The 20,405-nt window shown below is 41.9% G+C and overlaps 1 protein-coding gene and 1 long non-coding RNA gene across 2 annotated transcripts; one reads left to right on the top strand and one right to left on the bottom strand.

Annotated features, from left to right (window-relative positions):
• Positions 1 to 8,471: 8,471 nt before the first annotated feature.
• Positions 8,472 to 10,993, bottom strand: LOC108880211 (uncharacterized). Its single transcript, XR_007809034.1, has 4 exons — positions 10,845 to 10,993; positions 9,875 to 10,016; positions 9,502 to 9,544; positions 8,472 to 8,568 (listed from the first exon to the last, which is right to left on the bottom strand). It is a non-coding gene; the product is annotated as an uncharacterized LOC108880211 (long non-coding RNA).
• Positions 10,994 to 11,457: 464 nt separating this feature from the next.
• On the top strand, positions 11,458 to 17,611 carry LOC108880206 (NLR family CARD domain-containing protein 3-like). Its single transcript, XM_051065918.1, is given in 10 exon segments — positions 11,458 to 11,598; positions 11,711 to 11,839; positions 12,073 to 12,151; positions 12,226 to 12,276; positions 12,278 to 12,455; positions 13,311 to 15,111; positions 15,224 to 15,397; positions 15,662 to 15,835; positions 16,048 to 16,094; positions 16,249 to 17,611. Coding segments are annotated over 10 exon segments (3,267 nt in total). The 5' UTR covers positions 11,458 to 11,509; the 3' UTR covers positions 16,794 to 17,611.
• Positions 17,612 to 20,405: the final 2,794 nt, after the last annotated feature.

Below are 20,405 nucleotides of genomic sequence, written 5' to 3' on the forward strand. Positions count from 1 at the left end.
TTCAGTAGCATTCGACATGACATGTAACCATCTCCATTTGCTTTGATTGATCTGAAACAAGCTTTGATCCAGGTCTATTTTTGAAAGTTTGTTAAAACTAACCCCAGACTTTAGTTGTATAAATTTCAAATTGTCTGCAATGGACCGGTGATCTGTCCAGGGTGTACCCTGCCTCTCGCCCAGTGTCAGCTGGGACTGGCTCCATCCCCTTCAAGACCCTTGAGGATAAGTGGTATTGATAATGGATGGAGTCAAATATACAAAGAAAATTAAATGTCCACCCAGCAGTGAGAAATGTAGAAGATTTTACATGGGGTGGCAAGAGGTTTTGGGCAGGGAGGCATGGCAGGGCAGAAGGTATGGGTCACCACATGAAATGAATATGGACTTTTCTCTTTTCCTTTTCTAGCAGCAGTTACTCTGACACTGTTAAAATCCAGTGGTTAATAAGCTACTGCCAATCAATGAGAGTTTAACAGTGAGCGATTTTTAGACTGCCCAATCCTAAGGCTGAAATATTTCCAGTGTGACAGGGCTATGTCCAGAATCCCTCCCTTTTTACTATCTAAAATGCACTATGTTTACTGTCCACCATTTTATTTGAATGTCTGATGGTATATTAATCCACTATGTAGTGCCCTCAAAATTCAGACAATGGAATGAAACACTAGTAGCCATAGCATGTACACTACTCTCTGTTAACAGTCCCACAATGCAATGCGAGTCTCTGTGATGACACAAAATGCTCATATTAACTTTGCCCATATCCTTTCAACAATAACAGATTGCTTTCAGTTCCGATTTTGTCCGTATGCGTTGCCTGTTTCAGTGCTGTGGGCAGCGTTGGCTGATTCATTTTACAATTACTGCTTTAAAAAGCTGGGACGCCAGCCCCACGGCAGCAAGCTGGCAGCTGCTAGCCCCCATGCCCACCTCTACAACCACCCAGATCAAAACAGAACATTTTCATCAAGCTTGCCTTCAACTGCTGGTGTCAAAAAACACAGTCAGATCATGTGATTTTAAGCAGCCATTTTTAAGTCCAGTTATGTATGATGTACTCCTAGAGAAGGACTTCAGTAATGTATAAGCTGGCATTAAAATGTCTCCTCAGCATATTCTCTGTTGCTCCATTAGAAGAATATATTTTCTTTCCATTGTTACTGGCTTGTTATTCACATTGCAGACTATGAATAGAATCTCAGTGAAAACTCCAAATTCTAGCGCTTTCTCTTTTCTCTTTCTACACTTGTGATGTTGACCACTTGAGTATTTGTACAACTGAATCTGATCACACACACTGTATGTGAACTTTTTTCCTGATACCGTTTGATAGTTCCTCTACATCATTTCAATATTGAATGAACTTAATAGAAACTTTCTTTTAGTTTAATCAGGTCGTTTAGTGGAGTTCACATGGAGAGCTCAAAGCAGGCACACAGTAAACAGTAAAAACCATATTGTCCTTATAATAGAAAAGCATGAACATTTTGTATAAAATCCTTTTAAAGGGGCTTGCAGTAATTTCTTCTCTTTTGTACATTGAGATACTTGTTACTGCTCTCTTCAGTCACATTCCCCCTGCACTATGAATGTAAGCACGCCTTGAACTGCCACATTGAACTTCAACTGCACAACCACATGCAGGCCTACAACATCTAAATTCCAATCTCATAATTACTGTCTCTTAATTTTGACTCTTTGTTTCTGACTCATACATAGTAGCATCTTAGTGTAAGACTTTGTCTTATTATGAGCATTCTTAGTTTTATCTTGCATATTTCTTTCCTAACTTTTTTCTTTTCCTGTCAGAAATTCTTTATGACAAAAGTTATGACAGACTGGTACTCTACCGACTGCTTTTTTATGAAAGGGGTCAGAAAACAACTAAACCAGGCATTTTATGCAACGTCAGGGAGGGTACAGTTGTGTAAATTATCAATTCAGTTCAAATGGGATCAACTCCAAGTCCATTACCACAATAAAAAGTTACATTGTTTCCCTCACTGAATGCACTGCCCTCTGTTTGTCTGACCAAAGTTTTGAGCCTTAACTGGCTGACTCACATTTAACACTCTGTGCAGTCCACCTCAAATATGAATGTTTGTCAGCAGTCCTCTCCTAAAATAAAAATTCAATCTCTCTATGCAAGCTTTGTCTTCTTTCCATGTCACTTTGACTGCAATTGATCAAGCAGGATAATAAATGGAAATCAATATTTGTTGTCCTGTCTTTTTTATGAGAATATAAGTCATATTTTGTCTTTCTTTGTTCCTGTTCTAGCATGACAATATAAACAACTTTTTCTGTCCGCACAACTCTTAACTGTTTTAATAGTCATGTTCTTGCAGTCCAGGTTTGACAAGAATATATGCGGTGAAATTCACATTTAGCATATTTTACAACTAAACTTTTTACAACTGTGTGTGAGTGAAAGAGATGTGTACATGTAGAGATCTGTTCAACAAAGGAGACTGTCTCTGCTACACTGAACACAGAGACACTGAGGAACCAGACAACCAGGGTCCAAACCCAGACCTCAACCCAAACCCAGGATAAAGAGGTTCAGTGAAGGTGGTGTTGAAGGTGTAGAGGTGGATCAGTGAGTCAGAGGAGACTCTGTAGAAGGACACAGAGCCAGCAGGATAGTCTACATACACTGCTACTCTGTCAGAGACAGAGACAGAAGAGGAAGAGAAAGAGATGGATGTTCTAATGTTATTGTGGCAGACATAAGAGAAACCACCACCATCAGAGCAGCTCAGACTCCAGGACTGATTGTTCCTCCCAAACTTGCATTTGTCACTATTGCCTTTCCTTTCAATTCCTCTGCAACTCACTGACACATTAACCTTCCCTGTCCACTCAACCTCCCAGTAACAGCGACCAGTCAGATCAGTTCTACACAGCAGCTGAGGACACTGATCAAATCTGTCTGGATGATCAGGATATGACTGATCCTCCTCCACACGTGTCATCTTCCTGTTGTTGTCAGACAGTTTGATTTTTGTGTTTACTGTGTTTGTGTCGATTGTGAGTTGACAGGAATCTGATGGAGAGAACAAGACACAATACAGCTGCTGTTATAGATCTGATCACTGATTGACAGTTTGATGATGACTCATGACATCAGTGATGTGAATGAGTGATGTGACAGTTTGAAGCTGCTTTGTTTTCAGGAATCAAATTAAAAACACACTTACACTTCCTCAGACCTGGACTCAACCATCGGACTCCAGCAGGCTCCACCCTGAAAGGAGGAGGGGGGTCAGACCAGCACATTCTCTTTCAGCATGCTAACATGGACATTACATGGCTCCAATACACAGATTGTTCTATTACTCTGTTGTTGAATACAAAGAACTTGTGTACAGATCTGTCTTCAGCTGTGACAGAGAAAATGTTTCCAGCTCTCCCTCCTCTATCAGACATCGTCTGTGGCTGCAGCAGGCCTCTCCATACCTGAGAGTGTCCAGTCTCCAGTCTGGATCCTCCAGTCCAGCACGCAGTCGCTTCACTCCTGAGTCTCCTGGATGATTGTAGCTCAGGTCCAGCACTCTCAGATGGGAGGGGTTGGAGCTCAGAGCTGAGGCCAGAGAAGCACAGCCTTCCTCTGTGATCAGACAGCCTGACAGACTGCAAACACACAACACACAGGAACCCTCTGTCAATACTACAATGTGTTTGAAACAAATTCATGAAAATATCTTAAACATCATCAGTGGAATTAAATAATTCAACAATAAAAGAAAAAACTAGAGAAAAAGACAAAAACTCCTCATGGAAAGTAATTCTCTGAGTCTAGAAAGTCCTGTTGAACTTAAATGTACTTTACACAATCTTACACAGGTTAACTGTTTATCCACTGATCATCAATGAACCCGGTTAATGAATCCTGACCTGAGAGTTTTCAAGTGCACAGTGTGGACTCTTTAGTCCAACAGACAGAAGCTTCACTCCTGAATCCTGCAGGTTGTTGTTACCCAGGTCCAGATCTCTCAGACTAGAGGACTGGCAGCTGAGAACTGAGGACAGAGCTTCACAGCTTCTCTCTGAGAGGTTACAGCCACTCAGTCTGAAGAGATGATGATAGAGAATGAAAGAAGAGAGCAATTTATTTTCTCTCCTGTTGAATACAGCAGTGTCTTTATATAATGATGAATAAATCAAACTACCTATACACTTACAGAGCTTTGTTAGAGGCTTTGATCACTGGCAGCAGCCTCAGAAGAGCCTCCTCTGAAGCAGAGTATTTCTTCAGGTCAAACACGTCCAGATCTTTCTCTGATGACAGTAAGATGAAGACCAGAGCTGACCACTGAGCAGGAGACAGTTTGTCTGTGGACAGACGTCCTGATCTCAGGGACTGTTGGATCTCCTCCACTAGAGAATGATCATTCAGTTCATTCAGACAGTGGAACAGGTTGATGCTTTTCTCTGCAGAGGAAGCCTCTTCAATCCTCTTCTTGATGTACTGGATTGTTTCCTGATTGGTCTCTGAGCCACTTCCTGTCTGTGTCAGCAGGCCTCGTAGGAGAGTCTGATTGGTCTGCAGTGAAAGACCCAGGAGGAAGCGGAGGAACAAGTCCAGGTGTCCATTTGGACTCTGTAAGGCCTTGTCCACAGCACTCTGGTAGAAGTGAGCCATTGCGTATTGACTGATTCTTGTTTCAGACTCCTGGGGGGTTGACTCTCCTTTTAACATCAGATTGACTCCAGAGTTGATGAAGGTCAGATGGACATGAAGAGCAGCCAGAAACTCCTGAACACTCAGATGGACGAAGCAGAACACCTTGTCCTGGTACAGTCCTCTCTCCTCTTTAGAGATCTGTGTGAACACTCCAGAGTAAACTGAGGCTGCTCTGATATCGATGCCACACTCTGTCAGGTCTGATTCATAGAAGATCAGGTTTCCTGTCTGCAGCTGCTCAAATGCCAGTTTTCCAAGAGACCCAATCATCTTCCTGGTCTCTGGACTCCAGTGTGGATCTGTCTCAGATCCTCCATCATACTTGACCTTCTTCTGTTTGGACTGAACCACCAGGAAGTGGATGTACAACTCAGTCAGGGTCTTGGGCAGCTCTCCTCCCTCTCTGGCTTTCAACACATCCTCCAGAACTGTAGCAGTGATCCAGCAGAAGACTGGGATGTGGCACATGATGTGGAGGCTTCGTGAGGTCTTGATGTGGGAGATGATCCTGCTGGCCTGATCCTCATCTCTGAACCTCTTCCTGAAGTACACCTCCTTCTGTGGCTCAGTGAACCCTCTGACCTCTGTTACCATATCAACACACTCAGGAGGGATCTGATTGGCTGCTGCAGGTCGTGTGGTTATCCAGAGGCGAGCAGAGGGAAGCAGTTTCCCCCTGATGAGGTTTGTCAGCAGCACATTCACTGAGGTGGACTCTGTAACATCAATCAGGATCTCAGTGTTGTGGAAGTCCAGAGGAAGTCGATACTCATCCAGACCGTCAAAGATGAACACAACCTGGAACTCTTCAAACCTGCAGATTCCTGCTTCTTTGGTTTCAGTAAAGAAGTGATGAACAAGTTCCACCAAGCTCAACTTCTTCTCTTTCAGCACATTCAGCTCTCTGAAAGTGAATGGAAATGTGAAGTGTATGTCCTGGTTGGCTTTGTCTTCAGCCCAGTCCAGAGTGAACTTCTGTGTTAAGACTGTTTTCCCAATGCCAGCCACTCCCTTTGTCATCACTGTTCTGATTGGTTCATCTCTTCCAGGTAAGGGTTTAAAGATGTCTTCTTGTCTGATTGTTCTCTCTGGTCTGTCTGGTTTCCTGGATGCTGTTTCAATCTGTCTGATTTCATGTTCATCATTGACCTCTCCAGTCCCTCCCTCTGTGATGTAGAGCTCTGTGTAGATCTGATTCAGAGGGGTTGGGTTTCCTGCTTTAGCGATCCCCTCAAACACACACTGGAACTTCTTCTTCAGGTTTGATTTGAGATTCTGCTGACACATAGCAGGAGATCCTGAAAGAACAAATAACATTGTTGAGTATACCCTCGAGAAAATATGACCACTTAATTTACTGAAAGAATGAACAACTAAGGTGGGTACATTCCATTGCTTCCATTATTTAGAGACTAAAGTGTCACCTATCTTGTTTGTAGGCTGGGGCCAGTTAGATAAATGAAATTTTGAGGCTTTTGGTTTAAGGCACTGAAATGTGAAGCCTAAAACACACCAAAAAGACAAAAGAATCCTTTAAAATGACACTGCAGTGGTTCAAGATATATTCACCAAACAGTATAAGTTGAGGTCACCGTGGATTTAATAATGAGTATGCAGACTGAAAATCACTAAAAAATAAAATTCATAGCCTCTTTGATCCATTGACTCAGTGGTGCAGAACACTCAAAAGAAGTTGTGTAGTTGTGAGACTACATCAAATGTGAAGTCCTGCAGTCAGTTGCCTTAAATTATAGCTTTAATAGCTAAATAACAATACCACCTCGTAGTTTCAGCTTTAGCTTTGGAACAGTTATCAGGATAAAACCTGTGTTGTGTGGAATCCACATCTTGAGCAGAAGTTAGCGAGGCATTTAACAAAAACATGTTAGATTTAGGTGGCTGCAGACAACCTGAGACAGGTGAAGAAAGCATCACACCAGAAGAGGTTAAGATGAGAAGCTGCTCTAAGAAATCCTCTTACTGATCTGCAGACAGTCAGCCAGCTCTTCCTCCTTCATTCTCCTCAGGAAGTTCAGTGTGATCTTCAGAAACGCCTCTCTGCTGCTCCTCCTCTGCTCTTCATCCTCACCATCCAACACCTCCTCATCCTCCCTCTGACTCTCTAAGCATTCTGGGTAATCTGGACTCAGAACCCTCTGCATCTTCTTCAACTCATTCTTCACAAAAGTGATGATGTTCTCCTCCAGCAGCTGAAACAGAAAACTATATGAATGACTCAATCAAAATAAAATCATGGAGCCAAATGTCAGATCTGTGTTGGACAGACTGACAATTCACTGGTCTAAAAAGTGCAGCATGGAGATAGCATAGGAGTAGTTGTTGTGTATGTACAGACCATAAATATGGAGTCCAGCTGTGTTTGATGCTGCTGGCCAGACTGACCACTGGGAACCTCTGTGCTCTCCTGGTCCACTCTGTGGAGGAATCATCAAGAATTAGATCACATTATGTCTGTCCACACAGAGACAGACTCAAGGTAAAGGTCCATGAAGTGATATTTGGATGTGAACAGTGAATCAGACGACACCCTGTAGTGGTAAAGGTTTACTAGTCCTGCTGATCCCACGGAGAATCAACAGCACAGTCTGCAGCTGTTTGTAGCTTTCAGCTCAGTGTTTGGCTTCACCAGTCAGTTTAGTCCCAGCAGCTCTCACCAAACCTCCATACAGCTCTCCCTCCCTCACTGACCACTGCTGAAGTGCCCTGAAGCAGGGTACCTGGAACCTCCAGCTGCTCCAGTGCTGCTCACTGTCTACTTGTATCAGACTAGTTGTACTGGGCAGCTCCCAGTATGAACAATGACAATAAACCAGTAAAGTTTCTCTGAGTAAATGACAGTTCAAACATGAATCAGGAGCATTGTATTTTTATTTTAATGTTATCTATTCTGTACATGACTAGACCTGGGTAACTAATTTAATTCCTTTGTGTTTTTAATATGTTTGGATGACAATAAACTTAAACTGAACTGAAATTGTAAGGGATCAGTATTCTCCATCAGAAGTGTTTCTCAGAAGGTCCAACAGTGTCTGAACACCCGCCTCCCTCAGTGATTGGTCAGCTGTGTGGAGGTAAGAAAGTAGGTAGGGTTTGAACTTCTCTATCAGCTCTTTTTTCTTCACATAAACTATTTCTGTCACTTTTCATGTCGACACCATGAATATCTTCCAGTGAACATGAGTGAAGTTATCTCCATATTTAAACCACATCAGGTCTCCTCCCTCCTCCCCCTCTATGACAGCTGGAATTTTACCTCCACCTCCACCTTCCAGTGTGAACATTCAGATGTGGTCAAACAACACGTTGTACAAAATAGTTCTTTTCTAGAATAACCCGAGTCTTACTGTCAGTCACAGCTTACATCTGATCAGCTGATGGACGTCGTCCTTTAAAATCATTAAACCACTCTTTGCTCTTTAAAGACAGACAGCTGAGTTCAGAGTCTGGTCTCTGCTGCTGGATCCTGAAACAAAAACAGAACTGATAAATCTGCATGTCGGATAAAAACTTATGAAAAATCTGTTCAGTCTTTTAATAAGCACAACAACTAACTTTTAGTGTAAAAGGTCTTTCTGTCAGTTTTAAAATCTCACCTTTCATCAACAGATTGTTTGAAACTATTTGGGTGATCCATGGACCACTTGCTCTGCGTGGACATGCAGCTGGGTTCAGGTTCAGGTTCAGGTTCAGGTCCAGGTCCAGGTCCAGCAGAGTCTGGTGAGTGCTGCTGCTCTAGGCTTCAACACAACACACACACAGCTGTGAGTGTGAATAATGATGGTGGAGCGATGTGAGCTCAGAATTTTGTGGAAAGCTCTTCAGAGGAAGTTTGAAAGTTTTTGTGCCAGTTTTGAGCCCTGCAGATGGAAAGATAAGATCCCTTTTGTGCACACAGCAGTCTGGACATTTCAGTCGTTAACTTTGGAGTGTACTTACACACAATGATCACTGGAGGGTAGTGAAAAATCATCAGTCTCACATTTTTATCTCATCTCTTACTCATCTCATTTTCATACTCCTCTGATCATTTATCTTTTCAAATCTAGCTCCTCCTTCATTCCTCTGCTTCCTCCACCTGTGTGTTTTTTCTCTACCTATTTTAGTTCTATCCTCCACTAATCTCTGCTCCACCTACCTGCAAATCCTGCTGAGCAGAAAACTGGTGAATTGTCCAGTCTGAGCTGAATAAGTTAGTGGAAACACTAACAGATACTGCTCAGAACTAAAAACCTGAAGGACGAAGGTTTTTTTCTCTTATTGTAACCACAGTTCAATAAAGATGCAAACTTTTCACAATGAAGGACAAATTGACAACATGCAAACAAACAATGAGAGATGCAAAATAGCTAAAACCATATGTGGCCACTAGGTGAAGCGCACTGGCTATTTTCTTCACTTATTCCATCCATCTATTCATTATCTATACAGCTTATCCGTTAAGGGTTGCTGGGGGGCTGGAGCCTATCCCAGCTGTCATTGGGCGAGAGGCAGGGTACACCCTGTACAGATCGCCGGTCCATTGCAGGGCCAACATATACAGACAAACGACCATTCACACTCACATTCACACCTACGCAATTAGAGTCACCAACCTAATGCACATGTCTTGGACTGTGGGAGGAAGCCGGAGTACCTGGAGAGAACCCACGCAGGCACAGGAGAGAACATGCAAACTCCACACAGAAAAACCCCAGGCTCCTCACAAACACCACACCCTAATCCTGCTTCATTGTATCACAGATAATGAGTCTAAAGATAAGACTCTGTCAGCTGAGACGTGTTTGACAAACCTTTCCATGTTGGAAGAAACCAGCAGCACTCTGATTCCAGGAACTGAAGAGAGAGACATTTCACAGCAGAGTTACAACATATAGTACCTTTGACGTATGTGATATACACTTGCTGACTCAATAAATGTTCACATGTTGTTTTTGCTGTTACAGAACTTTTGAACTCTTGAACCTTTCTCTCTTTGTTCACACCAACAGAGTTTTACATTTCTGTTTAGAGAAAATGGTAAAAAAATAAATAAAAAAGTAACAGCTTCTTGTATTTAATTAATCATAAATAAGCCTTTTCCAATTGAAATAATCAAAATGTGTGGAAAATATAAAACAGAACTATAAAAGATAAGTGAAGATAAGTCAAAGTAAAGCTTCTTACCGAGCTCTTCCTCTTGAGTATGTGTCACTCTGCAGCTCTGTTACTGAAGCGTCTGAGCAGAGAAGCAGCTTCATGCTTTGATTCCAGCTGCCGCTAAACCTTCATCATTTCTCTGTCCAAGAATCCAGTCTGACTGGTTTGACTGAAAAGAATCAGAGCTCAGATGGTGAAGAGTGACACAGTCAACCACAAACACAGTTTAAACCATGAGTATCAGGAGTTGTATTTCCATTATTTGGATTCTTATTGATCAATTCACTACTGCATTAAACAAGCTTTTGCTTTGCTATTGATTTGTTTTTGTTATGTGGAGCAAACTAATCTTATATTTGTTTAATTAGTGAACATTGGTCAACATTGTAACTTGAAAATAATTTATTCCTTAACTGTGGCACGCGACGCTAGCTACATGGCGTAGCTGCCGTTAAGACATTTGGTAACATTTGTGTGATTTACATTTCAATGGCGAATCTAAGCATTTTGACTTTTTTTCTTTCACAGCAGCTGCTTTAAAAGACTGCAGGAGTTTGTAAACGTGTGTCTTAAAAAAAAAAATTGAGTCAAACTACAACTGACCGTGTTGGAAAACTTGAAGTTCTGGGCGGTAGAGTTTGTCTGATGTTATCCCCTCCCATATTCATTAGTTTCACTTTCACTAATCGAACACCGTGGAGCAAAGGATTTTCTTCATCTGAAGGTGATGTCGCTGTTTTTACTGTCTTATTAGTCAACACCTGTCGTTACCTGTCGTTTAAAGTGTTATTCTAATGATATTTTAATATTTTTCTATTTTCTAACGTTACTGTAGCTGAGTCAAGAGCTGTCAGTGTAAAGGGGGGAGGACCGATATGAAATCTCTCCGACATGTTGTGTGTATATTGTATGTATATCAGTAGTTGGAGGAGGAATCAGAGCAGAATCAGTTGATGGTCAGTAGCTGAACAGCGTCGTACTGTGGAGCTTCACTTACTGAATCAGCCTGTTGAGGAGCCGGAGATTAGCCGCTGCTCTCCCGCTGTCTGAGCCGCTAAAGTCGGTCTGAGCTCGGCCGTACAGTCGCTGCAGAACAGCTCAGACTTTTTCTGTCATTAGACTGACTCTGCCGGAGCTGTTGTGGACTGATGTGGACTCAGTGGCAGTCAAAGGGGCTGGTTGGTTCACACTCTAGCTCATATTAAGCTAGTCGAATATCGCAGGATTCAGAAATATAACTACGCCACAGACTTGGCTCTGCTCCAAGACGAACTAGTCGAGTATTTCATTTTTCATTAATTCTTTACACTAAACTACATTTCACAGGGAAATATTTGATGTTGTTAGATTTCTCAGTTTAAAAAAAAAGAAAGAAAGAAAAAGGAAAAAAAAAAACTAACAAACAGAAAAAAAAACTGAAGCTAGCTCCTCCAGACATCTGCAGTGGAGCAGAGTGGATAGTAGAAGTAGAATATCTAGTGGCAGTTTGTGACGCAGAAGATGAGCCAATCAGCCAATCAGTCGGAGGAGCAGCTAATATTTTTTAGAGTAGAATGATGTAAAGGGTGATTTCAGTTAATGTGCAGATGAATGATTTGTGTTTCCTCCACAGATGAAAGGTAGAAAGTGTGTCTGAGTTGATGTGGACGTGAATTGAGCAGCATGTATCAGTGTGAGGACAGAGAGGAGGGAGTCCCTCCCTCTAAAACCGCTCTGTGTGGGGAACATGAGAGCCAGACCAAAGCTCAGAGGTGAGATGAGGATCTCTAACTGTCCATGACTCCTCTCCATGTCAGAGCTCAGCACTCACATCACTCCACCATCATTATTCACACTCACTGCTCTGTGTGTGTTGTGTTGAAGCCCAGAGCAGCAGCACTCACCAGACTCTGCTGGACCTGGACCTGAACCCAGCTGTGTGTCTATGAAGAGTGACCACTCACATGATCGCTTTGTTGATTTTAAAGGACGACAACCCTCTGCTGCAAAGAGGTCGGTTGTTACTAACATTATAATGTGACTGATTGATGTTTAAACGGCTGTTTATCCAGAGAAGTTTATTAAATGTGTTTATTTACACCACTGTTCTTCATTTATATTCCATAAAACTACAGGCAGTCTGATTCACTGTTCACATCCAAATATCACTTCATGGACCTTTATCTTGTGTCTGTCTCTGTGTGGACAGACATAATGTGATCTAATTCTTGGTGATTCCTCCACAGAGTGGACCAGGAGAGCTCAGAGGTTCCCAGTGGTCAGTCTGGCCAGCAGCATCAAACACAGCTGGACTCCATATTTATGGTCTGTACATAGATCTGACATTTGGCTCCATGATTTTATTTTGATTGAGTCATTCATATAGTTTTCTGTTTCAGCTGCTGGAGGAGAACATCATCACTTTTGTGAAGAATGAGTTGAAGAAGATGCCAGAGGGTTCTGAGTCCAGATTACCCAGAATGCTTAGAGAGTCAGAGGGAGGATGAGGAGGTGTTTGATGGTGAGGATGAAGAGCAGAGGAGGAGCAGCAGAGAGGCGTTTCTGAAGATCACACTGAACTTCCTGAGGAGAATGAAGGAGGAAGAGCTGGCTGACTGTCTGCAGATCAGTAAGAGGATTTCTTCTTCACATATCAAGTGTTGAGTTGATAGCTGAGTTTTTGGTCTGTATTAGGCCCACTCCTCATTTTTCATCTTGGTGGTAGTCTGTCTTCTGAATGTTGAATGTTTGACAGTTAGTAGTTCCAGTCCAGTCAAACTCCACAGAACATGGATTAAATTACCAAGTCAAGTGAGAAGCTACATTCGGAACAGTTCAGTCCATTTCTTTACCAACAAAAAAGGAATTAAACTCAAAGTTTCAGTATGCAGATTCAAATTATAACAGGAAATCAAAATAATAATGTCATCATGACTATGATCGCACCTAAACAGTTCAGAAAGGCTGTTTAAATTTTTACATGGATACTCATGGGACTGTAGACCAGTCAGTCAGGTGCAGTGTTGGCATTTTTGCTAAAGCTGGTGCCTCATGGAAGAAGTCTGGCATTCTTTCAAGAACTGATCCAATCAGACAGGCCAAACTTTTTTCCACCACCACTGGATGCCAGATAATAAATCTGGCATTCTCTTCTCCACTGACCAACAAACTGTGACCACTCTGAGACACAGTAGTACATTTGCCAGAGGCTGAATTCTCACAGCACAAGTAATTTACATTGTCATTTTAAAGAATATTTTGTCTTGGTGGGTATTAGGCTTAACATTTCAGTTGCTTTCTCAAGCCAAAAGTCTCAAAATTTAAGTCATAGCACATTGATCCAGTTGGTCCCAGTCTACAAACAAGAGAGTCTGTCAGTAATGGAAGCAATGGAATGTACCCACCTTAGTTGTTCATTCTTTCAGTAAATTAAGTGGTCATATTTTCTCGAGGGTATACTCAACAATGTTATTTGTTCTTTCAGGATCTCCTGCTATGTGTCAGCAGAACCTCAAATCAAACCTGAAGAAGAAGTTCCAGTGTGTGTTTGAGGGGATCGCTAAAGCAGGAAACCCAACCCCTCTGAATCAGATCTACACAGAGCTCTACATCACAGAGGGAGGGACTGGAGAGGTCAATGATGAACATGAAATCAGACAGATTGAAACAGCATCCAGGAAACCAGACAGACCAGAGAGAACAATCAGACAAGAAGACATCTTTAAACCCTTACCTGGAAGAGATGAACCAATCAGAACAGTGATGACAAAGGGAGTGGCTGGCATTGGGAAAACAGTCTTAACACAGAAGTTCACTCTGGACTGGGCTGAAGACAAAGCCAACCAGCACATACACTTCACATTTCCATTCACTTTCAGAGAGCTGAATGTGCTGAAAGAGAAGAAGTTGAGCTTGGTGGAACTTGTTCATCACTTCTTTACTGAAACCAAAGAAGCAGGAATCTGCAGGTTTGAAGAGTTCCAGGTTGTGTTCATCTTTGACGGTCTGGATGAGTATCGACTTCCTCTGGACTTCCACAACACTGAGATCCTGACTGATGTTACAGAGTCCACCTCAGTGAATGTGCTGCTGACAAACCTCATCAGGGGGAAACTGCTTCCCTCTGCTCGCCTCTGGATAACCACACGACCTGCAGCAGCCAATCAGATCCCTCCTGAGTGTGTTGATATGGTAACAGAGGTCAGAGGGTTCACTGAGCCACAGAGGGAGCAGTACTTTAAGAAGAGATCCAGAGATGAGGTGAAGGCCAGCAAGATCATCTCCCACATCAAGACCTCACGAAGCCTCCACATCATGTGCCACATCCCAGTCTTCTGCTGGATCACTGCTACAGTTCTGGAGGATGTGTTGAAAACCAGAGAGGGAGGAGAGCTGCCCAAGACCCTGACTGAGTTGTACATCCACTTCCTGGTGGTTCAGTCCAAACTGAAGAACATCAAGTATGATGGAGGATCTGAGACAGATCCACACTGGAGTCCAGAGACCAGGAAGATGATTGAGTCTCTTGGAAAACTGGCATTTGAGCAGCTGCAGAAAGGAAACCTGATCTTCTATGAATCAGACCTGACAGAGTGTGGCATCGATATCAGAGCAGCCTCAGTTTACTCTGGAGTGTTCACACAGATCTTCATAGAGGAGAGAGGACTGTACCAGGACAAGGTGTTCTGCTTCGTCCATCTGAGTGTTCAGGAGTTTCTGGCTGCTCTTCATGTCCATCTGACCTTCATCAACTCTGGAGTCAATCTGCTGTCAGAAAAGAAATCAACCTCCCAGAAGGCAAACAGAAGAAAAAATGTATCTACAGAGACAGATTTCTACCAGAGTGCTGTGGACAAGGCCTTACAGAGTCCAAATGGACACCTGGACTTGTTCCTCCGCTTCCTCCTGGGTCTTTCACAGCAGACCAATCAGACTCTCCTACGAGGCCTGCTGACACAGACAGGAAGTGGCTCAGAGACCAATCAGGAAACAATCCAGTACATCAAGAAGAGGATCGAAGAGGCTTCCTCTGCTGAGAAAAGCATCAACCTGTTCCACTGTCTGAATGAACTGAATGATCATTCTCTAGTGGAGGAGATCCAACAGTCCCTGAGATCAGGACGTCTGTCCACAGACAGACTGTCTCCTGCTCAGTGGTCAGCTCTGGTCTTCATCTTACTGTCATCAGAGAAAGATCTGGACGTGTTTGACCTGAAGAAATACTCTGCTTCAGAGGAGGCTCTTCTGAGGCTGCTGCCAGTGATCAAAGCCTCTAACAAAGCTCTGTAAGTGTATAGGTAGTTTGATTTATTCATCATTATATAAAGACACTGCTGTATTCAACAGGAGAGAAAATAAATTGCTCTCTTCTTTCATTCTCTATCATCATCTCTTCAGACTGAGTGGCTGTAACCTCTCAGAGAGAAGCTGTGAAGCTCTGTCCTCAGTTCTCAGCTGCCAGTCCTCTAGTCTGAGAGATCTGGACCTGGGTAACAACAACCTGCAGGATTCAGGAGTGAAGCTTCTGTCTGTTGGACTAAAGAGTCCACACTGTGTACTGAAAACTCTCAGGTCAGGATTCATTAACCGGGTTCATTGATGATCAGTGGATAAACAGTTAACCTGTGTAAGATTGTGTAAAGTACATTTAAGTTCAACAGGACTTTCTAGACTCAGAGAATTACTTTCCATGAGGAGTTTTTGTCTTTTTCTCTAGTTTTTTCTTTTATTGTTGAATTATTTAATTCCACTGATGATGTTTAAGATATTTTCATAAATTTGTTTCAAACACATTGTAGTGTTGACAGAGGGTTCCTGTGTGTTGTGTGTTTGCAGTCTGTCAGGCTGTCTGATCACAGAGGAAGGCTGTGCTTCTCTGGCCTCAGCTCTGAGCTCCAACCCCTCCCATCTGAGAGAGCTGGACCTGAGCTACAATCATCCAGGAGACTCAGGAGTGAAGCGACTGCGTGCTGGACTGGAGGATCCAGACTGGAGACTGGACACTCTCAGGTAAGGAGAGGCCTGCTGCAGCCACAGACGATGTCTGATAGAGGAGGGAGAGCTGGAAACATTTTCTCTGTCACAGCTGAAGACAGATCTGTACACAAGTTCTTTGTATTCAACAACAGAATAATAGAACAATCTGTGTATTGGAGCCATGTAATGTCCATGTTAGCATGCTGAAAGAGAATGTGCTGGTCTGACCCCCCTCCTCCTTTCAGGGTGGAGCCTGCTGGAGTCCGATGGTTGAGTCCAGGTCTGAGGAAGTGTAAGTGTGTTTTTAATTTGATTCCTGAAAACAAAGCAGCTTCAAACTGTCACATCACTCATTCACATCACTGATGTCATGAGTCATCATCAAACTGTCAATCAGTGATCAGATCTATAACAGCAGCTGTATTGTGTCTTGTTCTCTCCATCAGATTCCTGTCAACTCACAATCGACACAAACACAGTAAACACAAAAATCAAACTGTCTGACAACAACAGGAAGATGACACGTGTGGAGGAGGATCAGTCATATCCTGATCATCCAGACAGATTTGATCACTGGCCTCTGCTGCTGTGTAGAACTGATCTGACTGGTTGCTGTTACTGGGAGGTTGAGTGGAAAGGAGAGGTTTATGTCTCAGTGAGTTACAGAGGAATCAGAAGGAAAGGAGCCAGTGAAGACTGCAGGTTTGGAAGGAACGATCAGTCCTGGAGTCTGTTCTGCTCTGATACTTATGGTTTCTCTGTCTGTCACAATGACAGAGAAACTTATATCTCCTCCTCCTCTGTCTCTGTCTCTGACAGAGTAGCAGTGTATGTAGACTATCCTGCTGGCTCTGTGTCCTTCTACAGAGTCTCCTCTGACTCACTGATCCACCTCTACACCTTCAACACCACATTCACTGAACCTCTTTATCCTGGGTTTGGGTTTAGGTTGTCGCGGTGGGATTCCTCCCTGTCTCTGTGTTCAGTGTAGCAGAGTCTCCTCCTGTCAGAGAAACTTTCTCTCTTGAACAGATGGTTCAGTTTGTTCATGTCTGTCTCTTTTACACACACATGAAATGGGGAAAGGAGAGAAGCTGACATTAAGACATTACATATATTTCAATCTATCATATTGCTCTGGAACATTATTTGTGTTTAAACAGTGTTTAAAGTAAATGTGAGTTGTTATATTATTTATACATGTCTAAATATCATTTGAAACATATATAACTTTTGCTCAGGATTTTTTCAAACAAATCCGTCTGTTGGAATGCTCGACAGATCTGAATGTCACAGGTTGTTTAATGATTGAGTCAACTTAGTAAGCATCATACTGATTATGTATGCAAGAGTAAAAGGATTGTATTGTTATGTTAAATTATACACACAATTATACATCACTTTATTTGTTTAACCATATAGTCTAATAACATTATTTATTGTCACTTTTAGTTTTTACTGGGTTCTTGTGTTCAGAGTGTCTTTTTTTTTTTTTTTTTTTTTTTTTTTGGTTGCAGTTAATTTATGAGTGCTTGAATAAAATCCACCATAACAGTAGTTGTTTTGTTTTCTTTCTGTGTGTGTGTGTGTGTGTGTGTGTGTGTGTGTGTGTGTGTGTGCATTGGTTAGCACTGTTGGTTAAGTGATAACTCTAAATTGCCTGTAGTTATGAGAGATTGTTAAACTGCTATAAATACTGATTTCAATACTGCTACTGATCGTTGTTATGTCATCAATAATAAGAAAATAGACATATCTTAATTTACAGAAACCTTCTTTCTTTCCAAATAAATTATTTTTGGTGCATTATTCTTCTGAACTGACTCTGCTTCACTTTTAGAACTCCACTTGAAAATAAGAGTTGACAGTAAAACTACTCAAATATTGTAAGTAATATATCTGTTCATTGATAATGTGACGCCATCTGGTGGTGAAAATAAATTGTGTTATGCCAGTTTAATGAACACAATTGACATCAGGTATTTTAAATGATTAAATCTTAATCTTGCCGTCATATTGTACAGTTTACAAATTCTCCCACTACAAAACACTCTTTCACTACTCTGAGGTTGTGAAACATTTTGAATCTTCACTTTGGATGTTGAACTTCAAACTTCAGGGAGTATTTGAGGGTTAAAACCCATGACCTTGACCTTTGGACAAGTCATCCAACAGATGGGACAGAAGAGTCTGGGACAGAAGCAAAAATAAATTCTTCTCTTGGAGAATTTTAGTCTTTCAAAATAAAATCTCTGTCTCAGGATTGAACCAACAACCTCCAAACTTCTGAAGAGCCATTGACCACCTGGAGCCTCATGGAAAAACACTATAAGCTTAATTTCTTAGACCTTTTCAGTCTTTCCTCTAGACAAAAACCTTCAACACTAAGAACCCAATGACCTGTTTTATCTTGGAAATGATCTAACTGAAAACTCAGCGCCTCTTCAATCTGACAATCTCTGATCCAAAGTTTTCCTCTCAGTGTTGTAACTGCTACTTTTTAGGAAGACATGCTGGACTATCTCAAGACTTCCACACTCATAATCTAGTGGGATGTTTTCCTATGACATGTAAAGACTTGAATTTATTACACTTACAAACACAGACAATATTAACAATACCAACAATACACAACTCAGCTAAAGTGACATAGATCCATGAAAAATGATTTACATAGAGATGAATTCACACTAACATGTTGTGTATTGTGAATATATTAAGACATAAAAACAGCTAAATGAATTAACAGCAATGCAAGAATACTAAATCCTTTTAGTACATTTCTAAGACTTTTACCAGTATAATGATTTATGTATTGAACGCACTGAGGTGCAGCTGTTTCTCTGTGTTTGGCAGAGGAGGAAGATAAAACGCAGTTTCCATTGGATTCAAATCATAATTTCACCACAATGGAACAAATAATTATAGATCTACAGGTAAACTGTTAGACAATGGGCTCTTTATTTGAAAAAACATGACTTATTCTATATTCTATATATACTCAAAAGTATAAAGCAAGTATTATACTTTCAATTAATGCAAATTTTGTTTTGAGTGGGTGTACTCGATGTTCTGCACAGACGTCCATGTACCCATTACTAGTCCACCTGGAGGAGCATGTTATACTCCAGTGATGCTTTTATTGAAAAAGGCAAAAAAAAAAAAAAAACATATTAAAGAAATGGCAAAATAAATGACAGTCATGATCTTAAACAAAGTAAAGGTTAATGACATTTTTATCCTGTGATATTTGTAGCTTCCATCTTTAAAGGACTGGAAGAGGAAGAGAGGAAGTTTCTCTGACAGGAGGAGATTTAACACAGAGACACTGAAGAATCAAGCCATGAGAACCCAAACCCAGGATAAAGAGGTTCAGTGAATGTGGTGTTGAAGGTGTAGAGGTGGATCAGTGAGTCAGAGGAGACTCTGTAGAAGGACACAGAGCCAGCAGGATAGTCTACATACACTGCTACTCTGTGAGTACGATAGGAGGAGCGGGAGGAGCAGTAGAAGAGGAAGGGGAGTAAGCATTGTCTGGCGTCAGAGCAGCTATAGGAGGAGAAGGTGACAGATGTCCTTATGTTATTGTGGCAGACAGAGTAACCGTAAATGGCAGAGCAGATCAGACTCCAGGACTGATCGTTCCTTCCAAACCAACCATTTTCTCCGGCTTCTTTCCTTCTGATTCCTCTGTAACTCACTGAGATATAAACCCTTCCTCTCCACTCAACCTCAAAGTAACAGCGGCCAGTCAGACCAGTTCTACACAGCAGCAGAGGCTGGTCAAATCTGTCTGGATGATCAGGATATGACTGATAGCTCATCACACTGTCATCTTCCTGTTGTTGTCAGACAGTTTGATTTTTGTGTTTACTGTGTTTGTGTCGATTGTGAGTTGACAGGAATCTGATGGAGAGAACAAGACACAATACAGCTGCTGTTATAGATCTGATCACTGATTGACAGTTTGATGATGACTCATGACATCAGTGATGTGAATGAGTGATGTGACAGTTTGAAGCTGCTTTGTTTTCAGGAATCAAATTAAAAACACACTTACACTTCCTCAGACCTGGACTCAACCATTCGGACTCCAGCAGGCTCCACCCTGAAAGGAGGAGGGGGGTCAGACCAGCACATTCTCTTTCAGCATGCTAACATGGACATTACATGGCTCCAATACACAGATTGTTCTATTACTCTGTTGTTGAATACAAAGAACCTGTGTACAGATCTGTCTTCAGCTGTGACAGAGAAAATGTTTCCAGCTCTCCCTCCTCTATCAGACATCGTCTGTGGCTGCAGCAGGCCTCTCCATTACCTGAGAGTGTCCAGTCTCCAGTCTGGATCCTCCAGTCCAGCACGCAGTCGCTTCACTCCTGAGTCTCCTGGATGATTGTAGCTCAGGTCCAGCACTCTCAGATGGGAGGGGTTGGAGCTCAGAGCTGAGGCCAGAGAAGCACAGCCTTCCTCTGTGATCAGACAGCCTGACAGACTGCAAACACACAACACACAGGAACCCTCTGTCAATACTACAATGTGTGTTTGAAACAAATTCATGAAAATATCTTAAACATCATCAGTGGAATTAAATAATTCAACA

This window comes from Lates calcarifer, linkage group LG7_2 (genome assembly GCF_001640805.2).
Source record: "Lates calcarifer isolate ASB-BC8 linkage group LG7_2, TLL_Latcal_v3, whole genome shotgun sequence".
In the NCBI taxonomy this organism is placed as follows: Eukaryota; Metazoa; Chordata; class Actinopteri; family Centropomidae; genus Lates; species Lates calcarifer.